The sequence below is a fragment of the Martes martes genome (assembly GCF_963455335.1).
Source record: "Martes martes genome assembly, chromosome: 15".
Taxonomy (NCBI): Eukaryota; Metazoa; Chordata; class Mammalia; order Carnivora; family Mustelidae; genus Martes; species Martes martes.
In genome coordinates, this window is record NC_137903.1 from 53,567,770 (window position 1) to 53,589,870 (window position 22,101).

The 22,101-nt window shown below is 41.9% G+C and overlaps 1 protein-coding gene across 1 annotated transcript in view; it reads right to left on the reverse strand.

Annotated features, from left to right (window-relative positions):
- Positions 1 to 22,101, reverse strand: part of CENPF (centromere protein F) — a 61,223-nt gene that overhangs the window by 18,224 nt on the left and 20,898 nt on the right. Inside the window, exons 8-13 of the mRNA XM_080825288.1 lie at positions 21,733 to 21,858; positions 20,453 to 20,581; positions 16,104 to 16,184; positions 10,223 to 10,358; positions 4,889 to 8,286; positions 546 to 3,386 (exon numbers count right to left, since the gene is read on the reverse strand). Of these exons, the coding sequence (XP_080681414.1) occupies positions 546 to 3,386; positions 4,889 to 8,286; positions 10,223 to 10,358; positions 16,104 to 16,184; positions 20,453 to 20,581; positions 21,733 to 21,858 (6,711 nt within the window). The remainder of the gene's footprint in view (positions 1 to 545; positions 3,387 to 4,888; positions 8,287 to 10,222; positions 10,359 to 16,103; positions 16,185 to 20,452; positions 20,582 to 21,732; positions 21,859 to 22,101) is intronic.

Below are 22,101 nucleotides of genomic sequence, written 5' to 3' on the forward strand. Positions count from 1 at the left end.
GTTACACAAAGAGAAGGTGTAAGAGGGGCTGAAAGCACAATATCCCCAAGACCTTCCCTGGGAGGCATGAGACTTCTGCTGGTTACCGTTATATCGGCACCTTTAATAGTACCTTCTCCTAAAGGCAAAAATGCAGGGCAGGGGCCATGGGGTCCCTCCTGATCCTCACTAGTAACTGTTACAGTCTCCTTGGCAAAAGTTCCCAGCCAGGTATTGGGAAACTACGACACTAATGTACTGTAAAAAAGAGAACTATAATTAGAACCAGGAACTGGGCCTAACCCAAAGCTTCTCCCATGTCCAGGTGCCACACTGAAAACCTGGGCTAACCCGTAGAAGAGTCCCATGTAAATGTATGCCAAAGCGAAGAGTCACAGCTGCTCCAGCCAGCTCCCTGTCCCCAAAGTTCAAGGCCCCACGAACTTAAAACCTTTACAGAGTCTGGTCCAATGCAACAAGCACAGCCCAGAAGGAAATCTAATCCACACAGCAGTTTCCCTCCCTCGTGACTACATATTCAAATGTAGACAGGTTAAGCCACTTACTTTTTCAACAAAGGACACGTTTTCTATTTTTGCCAATTCAAGCTCTTTCTCCAGATCCTTGTGAGATCTCTGCAGTGCTTCTAAGGTGTCCCGCAAAGCGTCATTTTTGGCTTGCAGCACTTGGCTCTTCTGCTCCAATTCCACCAGCAGATTTTCCAGCTCCCCTTTTTGCTTCTTCCAAAGCTGCTGTTCTCCCTCTACCTGGGCCAGTTTGGAGGTGAGTTGCTCTCGGTCTTGAATTTGATTTTTCAGTAGGCTGATTTCTTCCTCCTTCTTCTCTAGCTTATGTTTGCCATCTTCTACTTGTTGAAGGAGGCCATTTGCAGAAGACTGCACATTGAGGTAGTTATTCTTGACCTCGTCAAGGTCTTGCAGCAACTGAGCCTTCTCGAGTTCAAGAGCATCTACTTGACTGTGCAGATTCTGTGCTTGGGCCTTCCAGGCATCTTGGTCATGACACAAGGCTGCCGCTTTCTGATTTAGCTCCTTTACTTGTGTTTGAAGCATCTCCACTGCAATTTTAGAGTCTTCTCTCATCTGTACCTTTTCTTGCTCTTTTTCTTGCAATAGATTTTCAAAGGAAGACTTTAATATTTCCAATTCAGATACCCGTCCTTGCTCCTTCTGTAATTCTTCTATCACATTTTCTTTTTCCGACCTGATATGAACAAGATCTAATTCCAGATCTCTCAGGTTTTGGGCCATCTGCTCTATTTTTGCTTTTAGAGTCCCCACCTCTGCTTTGGAATTCTCAGCCTCAAGAATCATGCGCTCTTGGTTTTTCCCTGATATCTCTAGTTCTCTTTCAAGGTTCTCGACTCTATCCTTAAGCAAGTCGGCATGATGCTCACTTTCCTTCAGTTTTCCTAAGACCTGGAACTGCTCCTTTTCATCGGCTTCTAGGCGGACTTTCAGCTTCTCAATGCTATTCCTCAGCTGATGTATTTTCTGCCCCGAGGTGTCCATACTGTGCTCTTCGACCGTCTGGACTTCCTGGTCATGACACAAGGCTATTACTTCCTCATTTAGCTCTTTCAGTTGTGTTTGGAGCATCTCCAGTGCAGCTCTGGATTCTTCTCTCGTCTCTATTTTTTCTTTCTCCTCTTCTTCTAACCGACTTTTCAGTGAAAAGAGTAATGTGTCTAATTCAGACACTTGACCTTGTTTTTCCTGTAGTTGTTTAATCAGATTCTCTTTTTCGAACTTGACCGTGCCAAGGTCTAGTTCTAGATCTTTCAGGGTTTTGGTCGTCAATTCCATTTGTGTTTTTAGGGCTTCCACCTCTGCTTTGGAATTCTCGGCATCAAGAATCACCAGCTCTTGGTTTTCCTCGGACATCTGCAGTTCTCTTTCAAGGTTCTCCACTTTATCCTGAAGCGAATCACTCTTACGCTCGCTCGCTCTCAGTTTCTCGAGGACATGGAGCTGCTTTTTGTCATCGGCCTCAATGCGGACCCTCAGCTTCTCAATGCCTTTTCTTAGCTGGTGCACTTCCTCCTGCGTTGAGCTCAGCCTCACTGCAACCTCACCTTTCTCCATCAGTGCATCCTCCAGGGCCTTGGCGATGGTCAGCTTTTCATGTTCTGATTCATGCAGTCTGGTCTGCAGGCTTTCAGATTCCCCTGCAAGTGATTCCTTCTCTTCATTCAGTCGCTCAATTTGGGTTTCCAGCTCACTTTTTACCAAAGACAGGGCCTGTGAGTCCTTTTGCAAACTCTGCAGCTGCTCCTGGAGACGAGTGTTCTCTTCCGAGAGCTCGGTGACGTTGGAAGACAACGTCTCAATGAGCTGTGTTCTGTCCTTTACCTCAGCTCCAGCCACGTCAGTGTGATGGAGACATTCATCTTGATGAGATTCGAGCTCACGTATTTTGTCCTTCATCTTTTCAGACATTAGATCCAGTTCTTTATTTTCTTTTGACAAAGTATCTAACTCTCCATGAAGCTGGTTTCTCTCATTGGTGACCACAGAGAGTTCTTCTTCAAGGCGGGTTATAACTTTCTGCTTACTTTCATTGTCTTTTTCTAAATATAGCTTCTCTGTCTGAACTGTCTCTAAGTCGGCTTCCACAGAGAGGGCATGATGCTCGATGCTACCTTTCTCAGACTGGATCCTCTTTAGCTCCTTTTCCACATCAAGAAATCGCTCTCTCCAGTTGTCGTTCACCTCGGCCACGGTATCTTCAATAACCGCATGTGACCGTTTATCTGTGCCTGTTTCTAAATTAGAATTGAGGCCTTCCAAACTTTCTGTTCTCTGGTATAATTCCTGGTTGTCACAAGCAAAAGATTCCAATCTTTCCCTTAAGTTTGATTTTTCTTTCTTGAGTTTCTCAACTATTTTTTCTAATTCTACACATGCTTCCGTCTTGGTGGTTATTTGTGCTTCCTGTAAATCGAGTTTTGAGTCTAACTCTTTTATTTCATTTAGTAAACTTTCAACTTTTTGGTCACGTTCCTCTATGACGTGAAGTAACCTCAAATTCTCATTCGAGGACTCTTTTACCTGCAGTTGAAGATTCTGAATGGTGACCTGAGTCTCTAGAAAATCCACAGGGACCGGAGCATTAGGACCAGAAAGTGACAATTGAGAAATGCATTCTAAACAGCCCTGGGTTTTGTCTTCTGCTGGGGTTTCTGGAGACTGTTCCCTAGACCATCCTTCTCCTGTGAATCTAACTGGACTGGTCTTGCTTATTTTTTCCATCTCCAGATTGAGGTCCTGCTGAACACCTTCTTCACAAATCTGATGAATGTCACGCTTAGGTGTTCTCTCTTGAGTTTCCAAAGTATATCCTTCTGATTCTTTTACATCACAGCTATTGTTTCCACCCCGAAGAGCCTGTAGTTGTAATATACAATGAGAACTCATTTTGTTTTTCAAGAGGAATCAAAATAGAATAAATAAGCTTAATTATTACTTTATAGAAAAACTGGCTTCTTGCCTCTGCTAAACACATTTCCTCAAATGACATATTTCCCACCCCATTCTCCTCTCTCCATCAAATATCCAACACAATTAAACATTCAGTCAGTGTTCTCCACAGGCAAGGAAGTGGGTAAGGTATTTATCATGAAGACAAATCCTCCAGATCAGTTATCTGATCATCTAAATTATAACATATTTATTTTTTAAAAGCCTTTATTTATTTATTTGAGAGAGAAAGATCACAAGTAGGCAGAGAGGCAGGCGGGAGAGTGGGGGAAGCAGGCTCCCCACTGAGCAGAGAGCCCAATGCAAGCCTGGATCCCAGGACTCTGGGATCAGGACCTGAGCTGAAGGCAGAGGCTTTAAACCCCTGAGCCACCCAGGCGCCCCTAAATTGTAACATATTTAAATGTCATAATTTTTTCTAGCTAGAAATGTTCTTGGTAGCCTAAATATAAAATTTCTTTTCAGGATTCTCAGGTAAGAGGCTAACAATTTCCATATAAAATGTTCAACTTCCATCTTCAGCATTTATGATATTCTTCACTGAGAGAAGTTCTCATGACCAGATCCTTAGCCCAAGGACTAACTATCCATATTCTTGGATAAATTACATGTCTGGACCTCACCTTCTCCTCATCTGGAAAATGGGGACCTACTGCTGTGCCCACTACGACTATTACATCACCACCTGCCCTCCCTACGTTACTGAGGCAGACGGAGGGAATCAAGTGAGACTCGTTGACTGTACAACATTACTAGTTTAGCTGGTAGACCAGAAAGGGCCTAAGTTATGACTGAACAATTTCATCTTCCATAAAGAAAGAGATGTCTCTTTAAATGACTGTTAACAAATCATAGACTTGTACCAGAGCAAATCGATAAGAAAAGTATTCAGTAATATGTAATAAACTGCATTTACTTTTGTGACTTTAACTCCGTAACAGTAAAATGGTCTGAAAGGGGCAAGAAAACTTAAAATTCGTATCACATAGTCATCCGTAAGTTTTAATTTAGTATTTAACTGTGGTCCATTAACTGGCAGAGTGAAAACACATATATGTCCTGAAGATGACTTTCTGACTCCATAATATAATTCTCTTCAGGCTTTAAAAAACATCTTTAGTAATTTCCCATAGAGTAATGTTTGAGTGGAAACATAGAAATTCACACCCATACACCCCACCCCCACCCCAATCAGGCTTACTCATTTTTCTCATTTTACTCATTTTTCTAAAGTTGCAGTTTGTTAAAAAACAAATTGAAAACAAATTTTGGTATATTTTGTTTTTATACCCTTGAACTCTAAAAATATTTTAAGTTTGATTTAATGTAGATTTCAATCGAACAAACATTTCTCGAGTGCCTACTGGGCACGTATCTAGAGAAATATCACGTAAATCCCAGGTACTTACATCTTCTACGTCAGTGCCGAGCAAAGACCGAGAACTCAAGTCCAGACCTTGTAGCTGGAGTCGTGCTACTTCAAGCTCAAATGACAGGTGTTCCGTCTGTTTCTTTTCTGCTGCCAACTTGGACTCCATCTCCATGGTCACACTTGTCAGCTTCTGTTGCCACTGTTCATTTTCTGACAAATACTGCTTCCTGAGACCGTCGAGCTCTTCCCTTTCAGAACTTAATAATTGTTCGAGCTCTTTAATTTCCTTATTCTTCATCATCTCCTGACTTTCAATTTTCTCTTCTAGCTCTTTGAGGGATTGCAGGTACATCTGACAGAGGGTTTCAAGTTCTTCAACGCTCCTCCCTGGGGCAGACAGAATTTCTTTCTTGGTCAGATTCTCCTCCTCTGGACTGCAGCAAGATCGTTCCTCTGTATTAGACTGGTTTGCTGAAATAGTCCCATCTAAATTATTCAGAAGCGATGTTTCTCCTGTCTGGTCTAAAATGTCTTTGCAAAAAGAGGATTCCCCCAAACGTGTAAGGCTAGGGCTGTCAGTCACACAAGAGAATGATAATGACAGAAAATGCCCTTCCTCAGGTCCTGGCGTCTCCTCCTTTACCAAGTCACCTTGGAAGCTTCTCAGACTTGTTGACAAGATCGAATTTTCAGCCTTTAATGTGTCCACATAAGACTGTAGCTCTGACATCTTAGAGCTCACTTGACAGTGCTGATCATGTAAAATTTTGTGTTCGCTTTGTAAAGACGAGAATTTCTCCTGTAACTCAGCGAAGTGCATTTGAACTTCTTTATTTGACAATGTCAAACGCTCATAGCAATTACTCTCACCCAAAGGATTTAAGGACGCACGTTTCCGCTCATTTTGTTGTTCACCAGATTCACCTTCTGCCATTTCTTTCACCAACTCCCCCTGGAGAAGGCCATTTTCGTTGTTTAGTATTTTAACTTCATTTACTAGTTTCTCCATCTCCTCTGCCATTTTATTTGTTGTTGTAATACATTCTGATCTCGAATCATTGAGCTCAGACATTAGCTCCAGCTTTTCAACCCGCAGCATCTCACACATCTTCTCTAGCTCACTCAGCTTGCTCATTGCTGTTTGTAGAGAGCACAGCAGATGTGCATTGTCATTTTGACTAGCTGACAACTCATGAAGCACTGACATATACTTTTTTTCTGTGCCTACGTCACAGTCTTTAGGGCCACTAGGTTCTGATGGAGCGTCTGGTTGCAAATTTCCAGTTTCTAATTCCATTCTAATTGTGCATAGTTCATGCAGTAGGCATTCCTTCCCCTTCTCACTTTCCTGAAGTTTTAATTCCCTAGTTCTCCTCTTAGCTTCTAATTGTACCAACTGTGCATCATAACAGTCTAGAGAAGGATCTTTAACTTCAAGATCCATCGGAAGTTGAACGTGACATTTATTTATCTCACTCTCTCCTTCCACCATGTCGCTAACTGGTTCCGATTCTGGAATCTGGTGCTCTTGTTTCGTCTTCATTAACGTCACCAGGTGCTCATTCTCTTGTAGTAAGGCATTAAGTTCCTTTTGCATCTTGCTTTGTTCTTCCTTTAAAGTCATGATTTCTTGCTTTAAACCATCCGCCTCACTCTTGGAATTGTTTTGGATATCTGCAATCTCTGATGACAGATCATGCCGCACTGCCCCCAACTCCAGTACTAGAGTCTGGTTTGTTTCTTCAGCTAATGCTAATTTTGTTACAAAGGCTTGCTGTTCCCTTGCAAATGTTTCCTTTAGATGTTCCAGTTCCTTTTGTCTATTTTCACAAGCAATAGTGCACTCATTTAGCAAGCATTCTAACTGAGAGTTCTTTTCTTGAGCTGCATTATATTTTTCACTAAGATCCTCACAGGCACGTCCTGTTTCTTCACATCTTTGTTGTAAAGTAAGTCTTTCTTGCTTATACTGATTGGATAACTCTGAAATGCTTTTGTCTCTCTCATCTATACAGTTTGCGAAACTCTCACTTTTTTGGAGTAAGTTAATCTTCTCTTGATTTAAGGTTGCGTTAATTTCCTTGAGAGTCGCATTCTCCTGGGTCAGATCTTCAATTTCCTTTCTGTTTAAAGAAATGGTGGAACTCATTTCCTTTTTCTCCAAGCTCAGGGTTTCAGACAAAAGTTGTAACTCCTTTAGAGAGTCTTGAAGTAAATGGTTACTCTTTTTTAATTCTTGAATCTCTGCTTGCTCAGTTTCTAATTTTTCATTCAAAAGTTGGAACTCTCTTTCTTTGTTCTCCAGGGCTGCTAAAGTTTCAGTAAAAGCATTCTGATGAACAGAAGTGTCTTCTTGTAACTTACTAATGCGTTGACTTGTTTCAGCCACAAAACTTTGATGCATCTGCTCTGCTTTAATGAGATTTTCTTCTATTTCTCCTCTGATTTGCACCAACTCTTCACACTGCTTTTGTAGATCTGAGTTCATCTGCTTTTGAGACTCTAATGAAAACTCGAGAGACATTACTCGATTTTGCAAGATGGCTGAACTTTTTGGACTTGGGTCGGCTTCTAGGCGGCATTTGCTCCTCTCTGAAGGCATGCTTCCTTGTTCTCCAGTGATTGCAAAGGAATTATTCATTGCAGGCTGCTGCTCAAAAGCCAAAAGACTTCTGTTTAGAGCCTCATTTGTCACGAGAGAAGAATCTTTGGATTTTACCAGATCCTGGAGGTTCTCATAATCAGCCTGCAAGTCTTGGTAACGCTGGTCTTTGTCTATGACTTCACTTGACAGTAACTGAAGCTTGTGTTCAAGATCATCCACTTGCCCAGTAAGCTCAGAAATCTTCAAGCACATATTCTCGATTTCCTTCTTGTGTTTCTGATCCGAAAACTCAGCTTTCTGTTGCAAGTCTGCATAAGCTTGTTTCTGTCTCTCCACCTCCACAGTCTTGCTGTCTATCACATTGTGAAGGTTTCTGATCTCAACATTGAGATTTTCACTTTCCATCTCCAGTGTTCTTACTTTCTCATTGTATTCGTGACTTTTTATTTGTTGTGTCTTGAGACAAGTTTCCAAGTGATTAATTTTACTCTGCAAGTTTCCCTTTTCTGATTCCAGCTGACTTAAAAGTTGCTCATTTTCACTTTTCCAATGAGCAAACAGAGTCTTCTCTTCTTTCAGTTCTTCATATTCTTTTTTTTTTAACTCCAAAGCAATCAGTAAAGCTTCGGACTCTTTCTCTATTTTGCTTAACTTATCATTCAGTTGTTCAATGTGATGCTCCCTTTTCTTCAAAAGGTCCTGAGAGCAATCTCGCTGCTTTTCCAGATCAGCCAAGGCAAGCTTCAGTTTTTCTAAAGTCAAGGAATTCTCTTGCTGATTGATTTTTTCTTGAAGATCTCTTAACATGGTTTCCTGAGAGGCATTCTTAGCTATTAAAAAAACAAAAAAAAATCTTTTTAGCTGTCATTTTTTAAAAAATATTTATTCTAGAAGAATTCTAAACTCTTAAAAAATCCAAACAAACTAACAGCTTCTCAAGCCCTATAACAATCAGCATCACTGCCTGGGTACCTCCTGGAACGTAGATCACCTGATAATTACCTGAGCTTACACACAGACAATGAGGAAATGGCCCTTATAAGGATGATAAGACATTTGTTCATCTTCTTTCTAAGCAGCTTCGTAAAGTGCTGCTGCGTAAAACAACAAGGAGTTATTTTCCTAAGCACTTGAAACTATTTTCTTTTATATGTTTACAAATATGTAATGTGTGTGTTTCCCCTTCTGAGACACTTATTCAGAGAAAGAAAACTGTGAGAAGAGAGCCATTAAGGGGGAAATATTTTATTTCACTACAGAGTAATTCTGGTTTCCCAGAAAAGTGAGTAATTATTTCACCATGTTAGCCAAAAATCCACAGGATTGGGCTTAAGTACAAGAGTTGTTGTGTATCAACAACTCTCAAGGCCTCCAGGTACTACTGAGGAACAATGTCGCCCACATCCTAGCCCCTCACAGTGTGTCTATGAATAGAGGAATCAAATGGAAGATTTTCCAGACTCCACTGCCAACTTGTTTTCTGCTTAGGATCTCATGTCTACCCACAGGCCCCTCATAGTTGGAAATAATGACAGTGCTTTCATTCAGCTGAGATGGAAGTCTCCGTGTTCCTCAAATACACTGAGGGAGAATAAACATTGAGAATCTCAACAGATGATTAAGCTAGCATGTATGATAAACTCAGTTGTTAACACTCAGAGGAAAACAATTCCTAGTTGTTGTTGTTGTTAAGATTTTATTTCTTTATTTGAGAGAGGGAGAGAGAGAGAGCTAACAAGAGAGAGCTCGATTGGGGAGGAGAAAGAGAAGCAGGCTCCCGGCTGAGTAGGAAGCCCAATGTGGGACCTGATCCCAGGACCCTGGTATCATCACCTGAGCCGAAGGCAGACACTTAACCGACTGAGCCACCCTGGTGCCTCAGTTCCTAGTTTTAACCTCTATCTCAGTCTACCTACTGAAAGTTGCAAGTCCTTGAGGTGCTATCTTCCTAGGCCACCATTCCACTTCACTTGTGAGCACCTGGCACAACCACACTCGTGACCAACACTGAAAAATGCCCTCGACCTTCCTTTTCTTAGTTTTCTTTCCAGAAAGCTGAAGACTGACACTTTTACCCCCTGCTGTGGAAGAACTGAAAGCTGTCTTGGATCAGAATTTAAAAGAGAAAGGAGTCACAGGGAATTACAGCACACATTCCCTAGGGCAGGTTAAAAGAAGTTCTAGAGGGGCAAATACCCCGCTGAGAAAACTAATGTACCTAAAAGACAAAGGGCATATACAGAGATAAATGTGAAATGGTGGGCTTGTGTGGTGTGTGCGGCATAATCCAGTGTCTATGCAGAAAGTGAGGAAATAAAATCATTCAGTCAAGTAAGTCATCAAAAAAACAATGGTCATTAAAGGCTGGGAAGACATGCATTTAATCCAGGATTTCTCCACTGTCTGGGAAATGGTAACAAGCAAGGAAATGAGCTGTCTGGATAAAACGAACAAACATACTTGAGACACAAAGAATAACACTCTGGGGTGAGAGACAGCACTGACAATTTACTTTTGTTTGGAGACTATTTACCCTTCTGGTTTCAAAGGCAGTTTGGGACTCCGTGTGTTCCAGTAAAAAAAAAAAAAAAGTCAGACTATCATTCAGAAACTAGAAAGTGGAAGAGAGAAAACTTTCTCCACATCAACGGTAGACTTCCTTCTGGGAGAATATATGGCAAAACTGAAAAACGTTTCTAAGGACCTCCATCCTCCCTCATGGGACATCAGCTTAGAAGAATACCTGCAAAGGCAAAGTTTACTCACCCCTCATTTCTTCGGTAGCGTTCTGGCTCTGACTCAAACTCTGCCTGGCTTTCCTCAGCTCTTCCTCCAGGCGGCAGACTTCTCTAGCCCGTTGCTCAGACTCACTTTTCAGGACGCTGTATTCCTTCTTCACTTCCTAAAATACACATTTAACTGGTTATCATCAAAACCACTCTCTGCCTTCTAAGGCTCCCTAATGGGACTGCTTGAATATATCGCTAGGGGAGGAATCTCACTTTCCCCTCGAGTACTTGATGAAGTTAAGACATTCTTTCTTCAATCAGATGATGTTATAAAGAGAACTCAAAACAAAAACACAAAACCTAACACAGACAATAATGTTTTTCCTTCAAGAAACGCTTCTTTGATCTTTCTCGATGTACCGATGCTTGCTAAACAGTTAACTCATAAGGAAAATCCTATTCACAAGATCCTCAAAGAAATAGGCTCCAAGGTCCTAGCACACCTGAATGATCAAATACATCTTTGCAAAGATCTGATGTACTAATAAACCAAAATTCACATGACAGATTTTTTTTTTTTTTTACTTTCCATTGTAAAACTATCTTAGGGCTTACTGTAATGAGGATGTTTTTATGAATATTAAGTTTTTATTAAGAAAATTTACAGTGTGCAAGATGCTCGAATGGTATTAGGAAAGATACAAACATAAATTAGAGTCTCCTGCCCTCAGAGCCGGTCTCCCACTCCAGTGGGGGAGGACTTGATACTAATCACTTAGTTCATACCAGGATGTGCTAAATACTAAAGAAAGGTGGAATATGTTATGGGAAACCAGAGGGCAGATGCACAGAAGGAAGAATTCATTCTAGATGGGGGAATCCGAGCTTTCACAGTGAAAACAGGTTCTCTGGGTACCTGATTAGATGAAGTAGCCACATAAAAAAGTAGCAAAGACTCATGTACATGTCTATTCTATGACTATGCCTATTCTTGAATCTTAAAACTGAGCAATATTTATTTATATGCCAAATAAAAACTATTGCTGGGGCACCTGGGTGGCTCAGTCTGTCAAGCGTCTGCCTTCAGCTCAGGTCATGATCCTGGGGTCCTGGGATCAAGCCTTGCATCAGGCTCCCTGCTTAGCAGGGAGTCTGCTTCTCCCTCTCCTTCCCTTGCTTGTGCACTCTCTCTCTCTCTCTCTCTTTCTCAAATAAACAAATAATCTTAAAAACAACAAAATAAAAACACTATTGCTTATCAACCACATAAGATTTACATAATAAATAAATCCTCTATTTATATTCCTCAATCTGTTCTTGTACCTTCAATGACTGGGCGATAAGTATCTCGGCATATATTCTATGCTACGGTCTGGACCATCAGGGATTGGTAAGTATTGTTACAAACAGACAGAACAAAGCTCCTCACATCCTTAGGGGGAAAACATTTCAGAAGGCCACCTTTTTCAAAAACTGCACTTCAAAAATACGCCCCCCGCCCCAGAAGGGAGAGATTTTTGAATCTTAAAGAAACAATTAAGACCCATCCTCCAAAACCCTACAGCCCCGTTAGAAAACAGATGGCCCTGGCAAAGCTGTGTTGGAAGGTTGCCTTCAATTATCAGTCTGGTTACTACCAGCAGATGGGTACCCATGCAGCAAAGGGAGAATCTGGCGAGTAGAACGTACTTGAAAACTTCCTGGCAGCTGCTGTGTTCATGCATGTATGTTCATTTCATCCTCAGAATAAGACAGAGCCTGTTGTAATTACACTCCTCTGGCTCCTTTGTCCCAGTCCCGCTCCCTTCCACGAGCTCAATGGACACTTGATCAATCAGGACTGATGGGCATCTCCGACTAATCTGGAGACTGAGAAGCGAACGTTCACCCCAGTCAGTGTTAAACTCTGCCAAGAGTGACCATCAAGGTGCATGGATGTTGAGGACTTGAACGAGCATCATTAAACTGTAAGAAACTATATCGCTTGTTTGCTCTCCAGGCTCAGAATGATCCCCACTCAGACGAGATCACAGACGTGAAAGGAAAACTACCTTAAAGCACTTTACCAAGGGTAACCGAGCATTATTACCAGCATTTCTTCCCCAAATTTGACAGCAGCCGAATCTACACGATTGTGCTAAGATGAGCAGAACGAGTTCAATGTAAAATAGTAACCAGCTTGTTTAACCACCTGAGTTGACTTCCCAGTCTTACAGTGCCACTTATTTTCTTACCCTAAAAAACTTATCAAATCGAGTGGCATCTGCGTTTGGAAGAGGGGCCACGAAGCGGAGAAGACACTGTTCAAAGCTGGGAGCACCCCCCACAGAAGGAAGCAAGGTAAAAAGAAGAAGAGAGAGGGAAGGGGGCAACTTATGCTTGTTTATGTGTCTGTTGGTCTCTATCCATCTCTGTCCATAACTGGGGGCATTTGAATGAATAGTAAGCCCAGTGGAAAGATTAACATGTCTTTCTCTATTCTGGCATCAGCTCCGTAAATATTTGTTTCTAACAAAATGTTCAGCCAATCCTGGGACCCAGCAGGCTTGTAATACTATGGCTATGACCAACCCAAGAATTTTAAAAGGCCAAAATGTGGAAAATGAACATCTGAAAATGGATCTGTAGGCTTCCATCCATCAGCAATTAGTTTTCTGTGAGGCCACAGCCACTTAAGACTTGATTGGCTAGCTCATTAGCAACAACGAGTTAAGCATACAAGGATGTATTCTCCTAAGGCATCTCTTGCAGCCTCAAATGATTTGCAAAATTGGGCACTAGTGTGGAAAAACAGAACAAAAATCCCTATCACCACAACCCCGCATTAGAGCTTAGCAAGCAATTCCACCCTGATCAACTTCAGTTTAGGAGCAGCAAGGGAAGCATCATTTCCTAGGGCCAGACAAAACAAATTTCGGTTACTGTGTGGCATTTTGTGATCTCCGCCCATGAATGGAGTTTAATACGTGCCCCCCTGGGACCAAGTCTCTATCATGAACAAGGGATGGATGCAGAGGATGTGTCCCCTTCCACCTCGTCACTCTTGCCTGCCAGGCCAAGCTCCTTGGAGAACCTGATATACTACAGATCCCCAAGCTCAGGGAGGTCCCCAGGCAAGCGTTCCCTCATCTTGGCTATCACATGGTGGTATTTTATCGCCTACCCCTAACGCTAAGGGGCTGGCACTGGATGTGGGATGAGCAGCTTACCTAAAGCCTCCTTTCACTCTGATACTATGTGTTAATTTTGCCAGTGATTGGGCCATTAAATCACATTCCTGGTACGGGTATTTTCTCATTGTGAGCAGCCTATCTATTTACTAAATGCAGACAAGGAAAATTTCAGTACAACTGTCGCATTATTTCAACATCCAAAACCTATAAGCATGCTAGGCTTGTTCGTACTTGGAATACGACACAGAAAGATACCAGAGTGAGAGAAGCATAGAACAGGCAACTTTTATGTGAAAAATTTCAAATGCACTGTCCTGGGCTCCTCACTTTCTGTGCCTACAGGGGACAGCAAACGGCAGGAACGTCAAAAGGTCATAGCTGTTGTGGAGACCAGGGCAATGATCAGGTAGCCTGCAATACTTTACTAATAAACATTCACGTGTTGGGCACTGGGCTAAGCACTTTATGTAGAATATTTAACGCCATCGTTAGTATAGCTTGGAAAAGGGAAGGGTATTATTAGTCCCTATATGCAGATGAGTTAAGTCAGACTCAGAAAGGCTAGGTCATCGTCTGCAGGTCACACAGCAGGGAGGTGGCAGAAAATGATGCAATCCGAGCTCTCCTTTCCTCTAAGTTACCCTTCTGCTACTAAGTCACACCACTGCTCTAACTGGGTAAGTCGCTTTTCTGATGCCAATCCCAATTCAAAATGCAAGAGCCAGCTAGACCCTGGGAATTCTTGAAAAAGACACATATCCACAAACATAAACGAAGGGCGACAGTACATGAATCCCTCAGCCCTGGGCTAGCCGCTTTCACAGGACACAGAAATCAATGAAATCTAAGCACCAACAGGACATGCATTTAACCGTACAGGCTAGAGTTCAAGGTGGACGAGCTCCACAGCCGGCAAACCAGAGCCCATGGAGGCGCACACATCTTCAGAAACACCTGCAAGACAGTGTCCAGCCCACTACTGTGACTTGGCCAAGCAAGCAGTGGCTGGACCCTCTTCACCAGACGACTGCTTCTACTAAATGTTTCTACGAGGCAGCCAGTGGAGTCGAGGGAGAGTTTCTGGCTGGAAGGAAAGCTCACAGGGGGAAGGGTTCGGTGCCAGTGTGCCTGTGGAAATGTTCGCAGAAGCATCTGTTGGTTGGTCCCCACTGGCCAAAAAGGCAAACATTTGTTTTGCTGAAACAAACACTGCCATTTGAAAACAGTCGCTGATGAAACCATCATCTGACATGAAGTTTGCTTCCACTTGGGTGGCTGGAGCTGTGGCCTCCTGTCCCCAGCAGCATGACCCCTCCGAGGCCTGCTGCTCTAGTCATCACCTCTTTGCTACTGACAGATGTTCGGATTTTGCAATCAGGATAGCTCTTCAAAGCTGTGGGGATAAATATATGGAGACTTTCCCCATCTGATGAAGAACTGTTCTTTATACAGAATTCTTTTTTCAAAAAAAGAATCTTCGGTCTAAAAAATGATTGCAAAAGATTTAAAGAAGTGGGAAAAATTCTTTCCTGTGATATTTGATAGAGAAAAAAAACTCCCGTTCTGCCGCGCTTCTTTGTAAGAGTACAGTGCTGATTTATGGTTCTAGTTAGGCTGTTTCAGTCTACTAACTGTCCCCAAATAAGCTGTTTAAGATAAGCTCCAGGCCAGCGCACCCGAGTGGCTCAGTGAGTTAAGGATCCAACTCTTGATTTCGGCTCAGGTCATGATCTCAGGGCTGTGGGATTGAGCCCCACATCAAGCTCCGAGTTGGCTTAAGATTCTCTCTCTCCCTCTGTCCCTCCAATCTCTCTTCTCCCTCTTAAAAAAAAATAAAACTCCAGGCCACTAAATAGAGAAGCTGAATCAAGTAAGTATGGATAAAATCCCATAAAAACATCAGGTCACTCTCCTCATATCCAAGCCACTGGAGAAACTTCATCCACCGTTTTGTGTAATAAATGAATCTCCAAAAAAAGACACTGTCAAACTTGCACATGCCAACATGACTTTGGAAGTTAGGGAAACAACTAACAATTACTTGTTGTTTTTGAGAAAGAGAGAGAGAGAGAGAGAATGCACACAAGTGGGGGCTGGAGCAGAGGACGAGAATCTCAAACAGGCTCCATGGCCACGCAGAGCCTGACATAAGGTTCGATTTTAGCACCCTAAGACTGAGAACTGAGCCAAAATCAAGAGTCTGAGGCTTAACCAACAGAGCCACCCAAGAGCCCCTTCCAAGAATTTTTGCTTTTGTTTATTTAAATCTGTGATTTTCAACAAAGTTAATATTTGATGACTCAAAAGCCAACCTTTAGAAAGGGGATTTAAATTATACCTCCAATCACCAATTTTGTTTCTTTCCTCTTAGAATGAAAAATTTTGTTTCTTTCCACTTCTTTCCATCTCTCAGATAATCTAAAATAATCTTTAAAAAAAAAAGTAATACATGATCTTAATACAACCCATGTTTACCTATAATTGCTAGACACATATTAGTAGTCATATACAAATGGAAAGTGGGGAAAAAAAAAGCACATATGTTCTATGTCGTAGGTTATCTACAAAACACTTTGTAATACTTCCAACAAATAAAAAGGAAAATTACGCGTGGTCATGAGAAACAACATAGGAATTCTCTTGTACCCTCCCACTTCATCCTACAAAGTAGCTGATAAATTCACATCTTGATGCCTCACTTCCTTCACTGCTTTTCCTCAGCTCATTTTCCTGGACCTGACTTGCCTGTAAGGCCTGTTCAGTTCTGCAGAACTTCTGCTTCAACTCTTCCGAAGTTTTCTCTAGCTGGTGCTTTCCTGACGTGACCTGCAAAGAGGAAATAGGGCAAAGTTTCATTTTTATGTTCTTTACTTTTTAAATTATTTATTTATTCTTAAATAAAACGGTCATGGAATATAAGAACTGACACCATCTATTTTGGGTGAGACACGATCTATGTCAGAGCTGACTACAGCATTATAGGTTTCACTTAAAATACCATCAGATCAATTTGGGGGACAGCAGATAGAAGAGGAAAAAGGGCTGGGTTTGGGGAGGGAGCCACAGAGGAAATAAACAAATTTAACCACCAAAAAGTAAAAACAATGAAATAGTAATGAACAACCAAATCAAAAAGCTGAACTAAGAAATAAAACTGGGAGAACATATTTGCTGTGTGACAGATTCAAAGTTACATATCCATGATACAACAAACAAAGGACACCTATGGTTAATTTAGAAGAAAGTAAACTGATTTTTTTAAGAGTAAAGAATAGAAACAGACAATTTTATACAAAAAAAAACACAAATAGCTAATCAACGTCTGAAAGAAACATCCTCAATGGTAATCAAGGAAGCATGAATTGAAACAACAGTAAGATGACTTTTTCACTCCTTGGTTGGCAAAATTTATAAAACCAGGACTATCTCCTATCAACAAGGATAGACCCAACCAGGACCTCTCTTACACCAACCGGGTGAGAAGGTACATTAGTTTTTTGGAGGGCAGTTTGTCAGAATCGATCAGAAGGGAGAATACACATGCCCGAGATGGCCAACTTCACACGTGGAAACCTGTCCTACAGAAACACCATGATGTGACACAGGGATGTTGCCACCACGCCAACAAGAAGATATTGGGAACCTGAACATCCACCCACAGAGTAAGTAAATATACTACACAACATCTAATAAAAACAAGGCTCAGGCAAAATAAAAACCAAAAAACAAAAAAAGGCCTTTTTTTAAAGGTCTTGGAGGAAGCCCATTAAACAGTTGAAAACTGTTAAATGTTAAACTTTAAAAAAAAAACTTTTCTTTTTTAAAGTTGTTAAACTTTCATCCCAGAAAAGGAGTTTTTATTTGTTCGTTTGTTTGCGGGGCGGGGGGGGGGGGGTTGTTTTGTTTTGTCTCTCAACCTTGGATAGCCGGTTAGAGGACTAACTCCTAGTACAAACAGATGTCAGGGAATGTCACCTGTCCCATTTTGGCTGCATCCCCATCTCTCATTCCTCTACTAAGAGAAGTCAACATGTCCCACTTGGTTATATTCTAAATTTGAGAGTTAACCAATATTTTCCATAAAATGAGACTCTACCTCAATAGGAGAACCTTAATTTTAGGAACCAAAGAAGCAAGTCCTGAGGAGATGGATGGAATTCTGACAAAAGGTGAATACCGGACATACTCAGGGTAAACTCAAGAATGTGTCACCCTGGACACCTCGGTGGCCCAGTCAGTTAAGCATCTGCCTTTGGCTCAGGTCATGATCTTAGGGTCCTGGGATCGAGATGCGCCCCGGGCTCCCTGCTCATGCTCACTCTGTCTCTTTCTCTTTCTCTCTTGCTCTGCACTCTCTCAAATAAGTAAATAAAATCTTTAAAAAATAATAATAATAATAAAAAAAAAACCAGAATGTGTCACCCGGTCAAGCAATACGGGTCAAGAAAAGAATGAGCACCTGCGATCCGCCTGCCGCTTCCGAGCTCTGGTGTTCAGTGTTTGCGTGTTGCAGGTCGAGCTGGGAACTAAACAGACAAAAGCCTTCCTCATGGAAAGATTTAAGTGATGGAAGGAAGACAACATAAAAAGAAATCACTGTATCATACATCAGAGGATGTGCCCTATGGAGAAACGTTAAGTAAGGGAAAGGAAGTAGAAAGTACTTGAGGGTAGGAATCTACGTGGTGACAAGAGCAGGTATCACTGATACAGCGACATTAGAGCAGAAAGCTTGTGCAAGCGAAGGTGCGTGCCCTACACGCCCGTCCAGACGCAGCGCTTCCCCAGAGAGCACACGCACTCGCTCCACCAACAGCCAGGAAACCAATGAGCGAGGTGGTGGGAAGCCCGCCACGTCCTGCAGACCCTTGGAAGGACACGGCTGCTAGGAGAGAGATGAGAAGTGACTGCAGTTGCAAGTAGAGGGGTGACATAATTGGGACTTAGACTTTACAAGACTCACTCTGGTGGCTGGTTGAAAACACACTGTGAGGAGCAAGTCCAGAAGGAAGGAGAGCGGTGAGGGGGCTAGTACAGTAATCCAGGTGACAAAATGACAGTCTTAGACCAGACAGGGACCAGCAATGGTGAACAGTAGCCATAGTCATCATAAAACACAGAGCTGGACAACAACATTCATTAGACAGAAATTCAGGGAGATAACAGAATCAGAAGGAAGGGATCGAAGAGTTTACTACCAATTTCCTCAAGTAAAGGTTTTAACATTTCAGTTGTTGATGGCAATCCAATATTTATTAAGAAGGCATATTACACAGGAGTATTTGGAAAAATTAAAAATAGACAAAAGCCAAAATAAAACAAAACTGCTTAACAGTATAGTCCAGAAATAAGCAAAGCTCACGGTTGGTGTAGATTTTATAAAACTATTATGTATTGGACATAATCATTTGTTCATAAATATGCAATGCCATTGTTTAAAATGATTATAATAGTAATCTAAATAAAAAAATCACACAACCGCAGAGGATGGTAGGAAATAAACTGATTTTTGTCCAACACCATCCTTCTTTCTATATATATAGTCTTTTACCATTTCTATTTTTATTCTTTTGATGGCTACTCTCATTAATCAAAATAACAATCTTATAACAACATTAAGGATTTATCAGTGGATTCCCACATACAGGAATACCTACCTCCCCTCCAATTTACAAATTTTAGAAAAAATTACATTGGCTTCTTCCATTGCCTTCATATTATAATATTAAATAATAAACCTAAGTCTCTTTTCCTTGATCCAATAACTTTAAATATGTATCTTGACTTCCTATTAAGTAAAATGTATAAACATGCATTTCTAGCAAGTTTTTGACTTCTCTCTACTCTTCAAGGTGTGTTCATTTACTCAGGACCTGAGTTTACGGTCTTACAGGCAACTCCAGGGAGCACCATTCATTCCTAGTCCTCATAGGTTTGTATGGTTATCACAGTGTCTTTCAGGGGGGCACTATTTTGTATAGTAATTCACACAAATACACCAATTGGGAAAGAATAGATAAGATTGGTAAATTTTGTATAAATATATACTTTATATTCTATAACTATGATAAAGTATTCATATCTCTATTCAAAAACCTGAAAATCAGTAAAACATAACTTATATTTACTCCCTTTAAAAAAAGTCATACAAATCAGGTTTATTCTTGGCAAGGAGGGAGGGAGCACATAGTGGGTTTCTTGGAGTAGCTGAGAAGATTCTAGGCCCTGACACAGATAATGGTTCTAAGAGAACATTCCTTATAATAATTTATTGAATTGTAAATTTGTCCTATGCAAATTTTATATATTAACCTGAAAAGATTTAAATATAGCTGTACAGATAGTATCCACACATATGCAAAAATCCATGGGCACACAGAGAGATGCAAATATACACACGTGTGTGTAAATAAAGGCGGAGTCAGAAGAATCCTAATGGAAGGCTTTGAGGTGTAAGAGAAAAGGCAGAGTTGAAGATGACATGTTGATTTGGCCTCAGCGATGTGAAGGATGGAATTGCTGTTTATTGGGATAAAGAAGACTCCGGGAGGAGCGTGTTTGATATAAGTAGCAGGAGTTCAGCTATTACCCCGCCAAGTGTGAGATGCCTGATGGACCAGCAAGTGGAAATACCAGGTGCACACCCGCAGGCCTGAAGTTCAGGACAGGCATCCCCGCTGAAGATAATAATACAAGGGCTGTCATCATAAAGATGAGAGACAAAGCCATAAACTGGGTGAGATCATTTTTGGAGTAAGTGTTAAATAAGTAAACAGATTATAGTCTTCAGTGCTTTGACGGTTTGGGGGGCATGAATTAGTGGGGAGGCCTTCCATCTGGTGTCGCACCCAAGAACCACCAGAACATCACACCCCTGCACAGACATTCAGGTTTGAGATCCTCACTCACTCCCCCTCTTTCTGTAAATGAGAAACCCTAGACTCAGAAGGACTGTTTGCTCTCTTCCTTGGTTAAGTAGGAAAGGGAGGTTAGAGCCATTCTTCTTTAAAAGCATCACCACGTCAGCTGCAGTATAGAAAACGCATGAATAAGAAAAACAACTAACTGAGGAGAGAAATAAGCCAGCTCCCTACTTTATCCAGGTCGGCTTGCAGGATGTTGCGCGTGTTCTTGGCTTGCTGTAACTCCTGTGTGAGTCTGGCTTTCGTCTGTGCGCACTCCTGGTCCAGGGCTTGGAAGGCGCGCTGTTGGCGGCAGAGCTCCTGAAACAGCGAAAGCACACACGTCAGTCGGACTGCCGACAGGTAACAAGGAGATGCCAGGGTGGGCAAGCCTCCTACAGGCAGGCCATGCCGGCTGAGAGAGCAGGAGACACGAGGGAGCCAGGCTGACCATCCACTTAACAATAAACGTAAACTGTCTTTAGCGCTGGTCCGGGTGATCAAATGCAGGCCTTCAGAGGGAAGGAGGAGTCCGCCACTTGGCCACATGGAGACCAGCCAGCTTCAGTCCCAGCCCCAGTCTGAAATTCTTCATCTCTGTTTCCACAAGTTCAGGGGCAAAAAGGAGTAGAGCTGAGCTGTCACGGTGACAACTAGGCTAGGAAATCAAAGACACTCAAAAATGGGGTTTAAGGGGGGCGCCTGGGTGGCTCAGTGGGTTAAGCCTCTGCCTTCGGCTCAGGTCATGGTCTCAGGCTCCTGGGATCGAGCCCCGCATCGGGCTCTCTGCTCAGCAGGGGGCCTGCTTCCCCCCCCCCCCCTGCCTGCCTCTCTGCCTACTTGTGATCTCTCTCTCTGTCAAATAAATAAATCTTGAAAAAAAGAATGGGGTTTAAGATATCAAACATCATAACACTCATAACTTAGAATGACAGCAAGGATATGCCACCAATTAACTTTGATAACCACATCGGGAGACCAGACTTGCGTTTCCAGGGGCTCTTACTGAAAGACTAAAGAGCCTCACCCCCTAGGATACACTCAGCCAGGCTAACTCACTTTCCATTGGCAGCAACACTTCTAGAAAGACATCTTCACCCCTAACACGGCTGCCAGCTTCTTTCCCCACCACATCAACTACCTGTCTAATGTATTCACCAACCCACAGCCTTTAGAAGCAGGTGGAGAACAGGATACAACTTCCTCCACAACGGAGAGTCTTTGAAAGAAAAGATAAGGATTTCCGACTTGCTATCAAATCTCTAAGAAATCAGAGGAAGATAAAAAAGAACGTTCTAGCTCCTGAGTCACTTCTCCAATCGAAAACTGAAAGATGGAAGTGTGAAGGATCATACGGGGAACCTGTTCCTCACAAAGGAGTTCCCCTCTCGCAGAACACCCCTAGCGACAGCAACGCTTTTCAAATGACAGAACTACGAAATGCAAACTCCTTGTGAAGCCATCCACCTTACCTCTTGAAACTCCTTTTCTTTCTCCTTGAGTCTCTGTTCCAGAGAGCATCTGGCACTTTCTGCATTTTGTCGCTGACAACTCAAATCTTCGGATAATCTTTTCAGTTTTTGTTCCAATGTAGTACACTTAACAACAAATAAAAACGGTCAATACAAAGTTATTCGAGGTGAGAAACAAATATTTTGAATTTTAGAAAAATTGGTTTTAAGATCTGGTTCAAGATCATCTGTATTTTGACATTTTTGTTTCACTAAAAGTTTGATTTTTAAAGGATCAGCAGGGATGCCGCACTGGCTTAGCCAGGAGAGCTTGTGACTCTTGATCCTGGGGTTATGAGTTCAAGCCCCACACTGGGTGTAGAGATTACT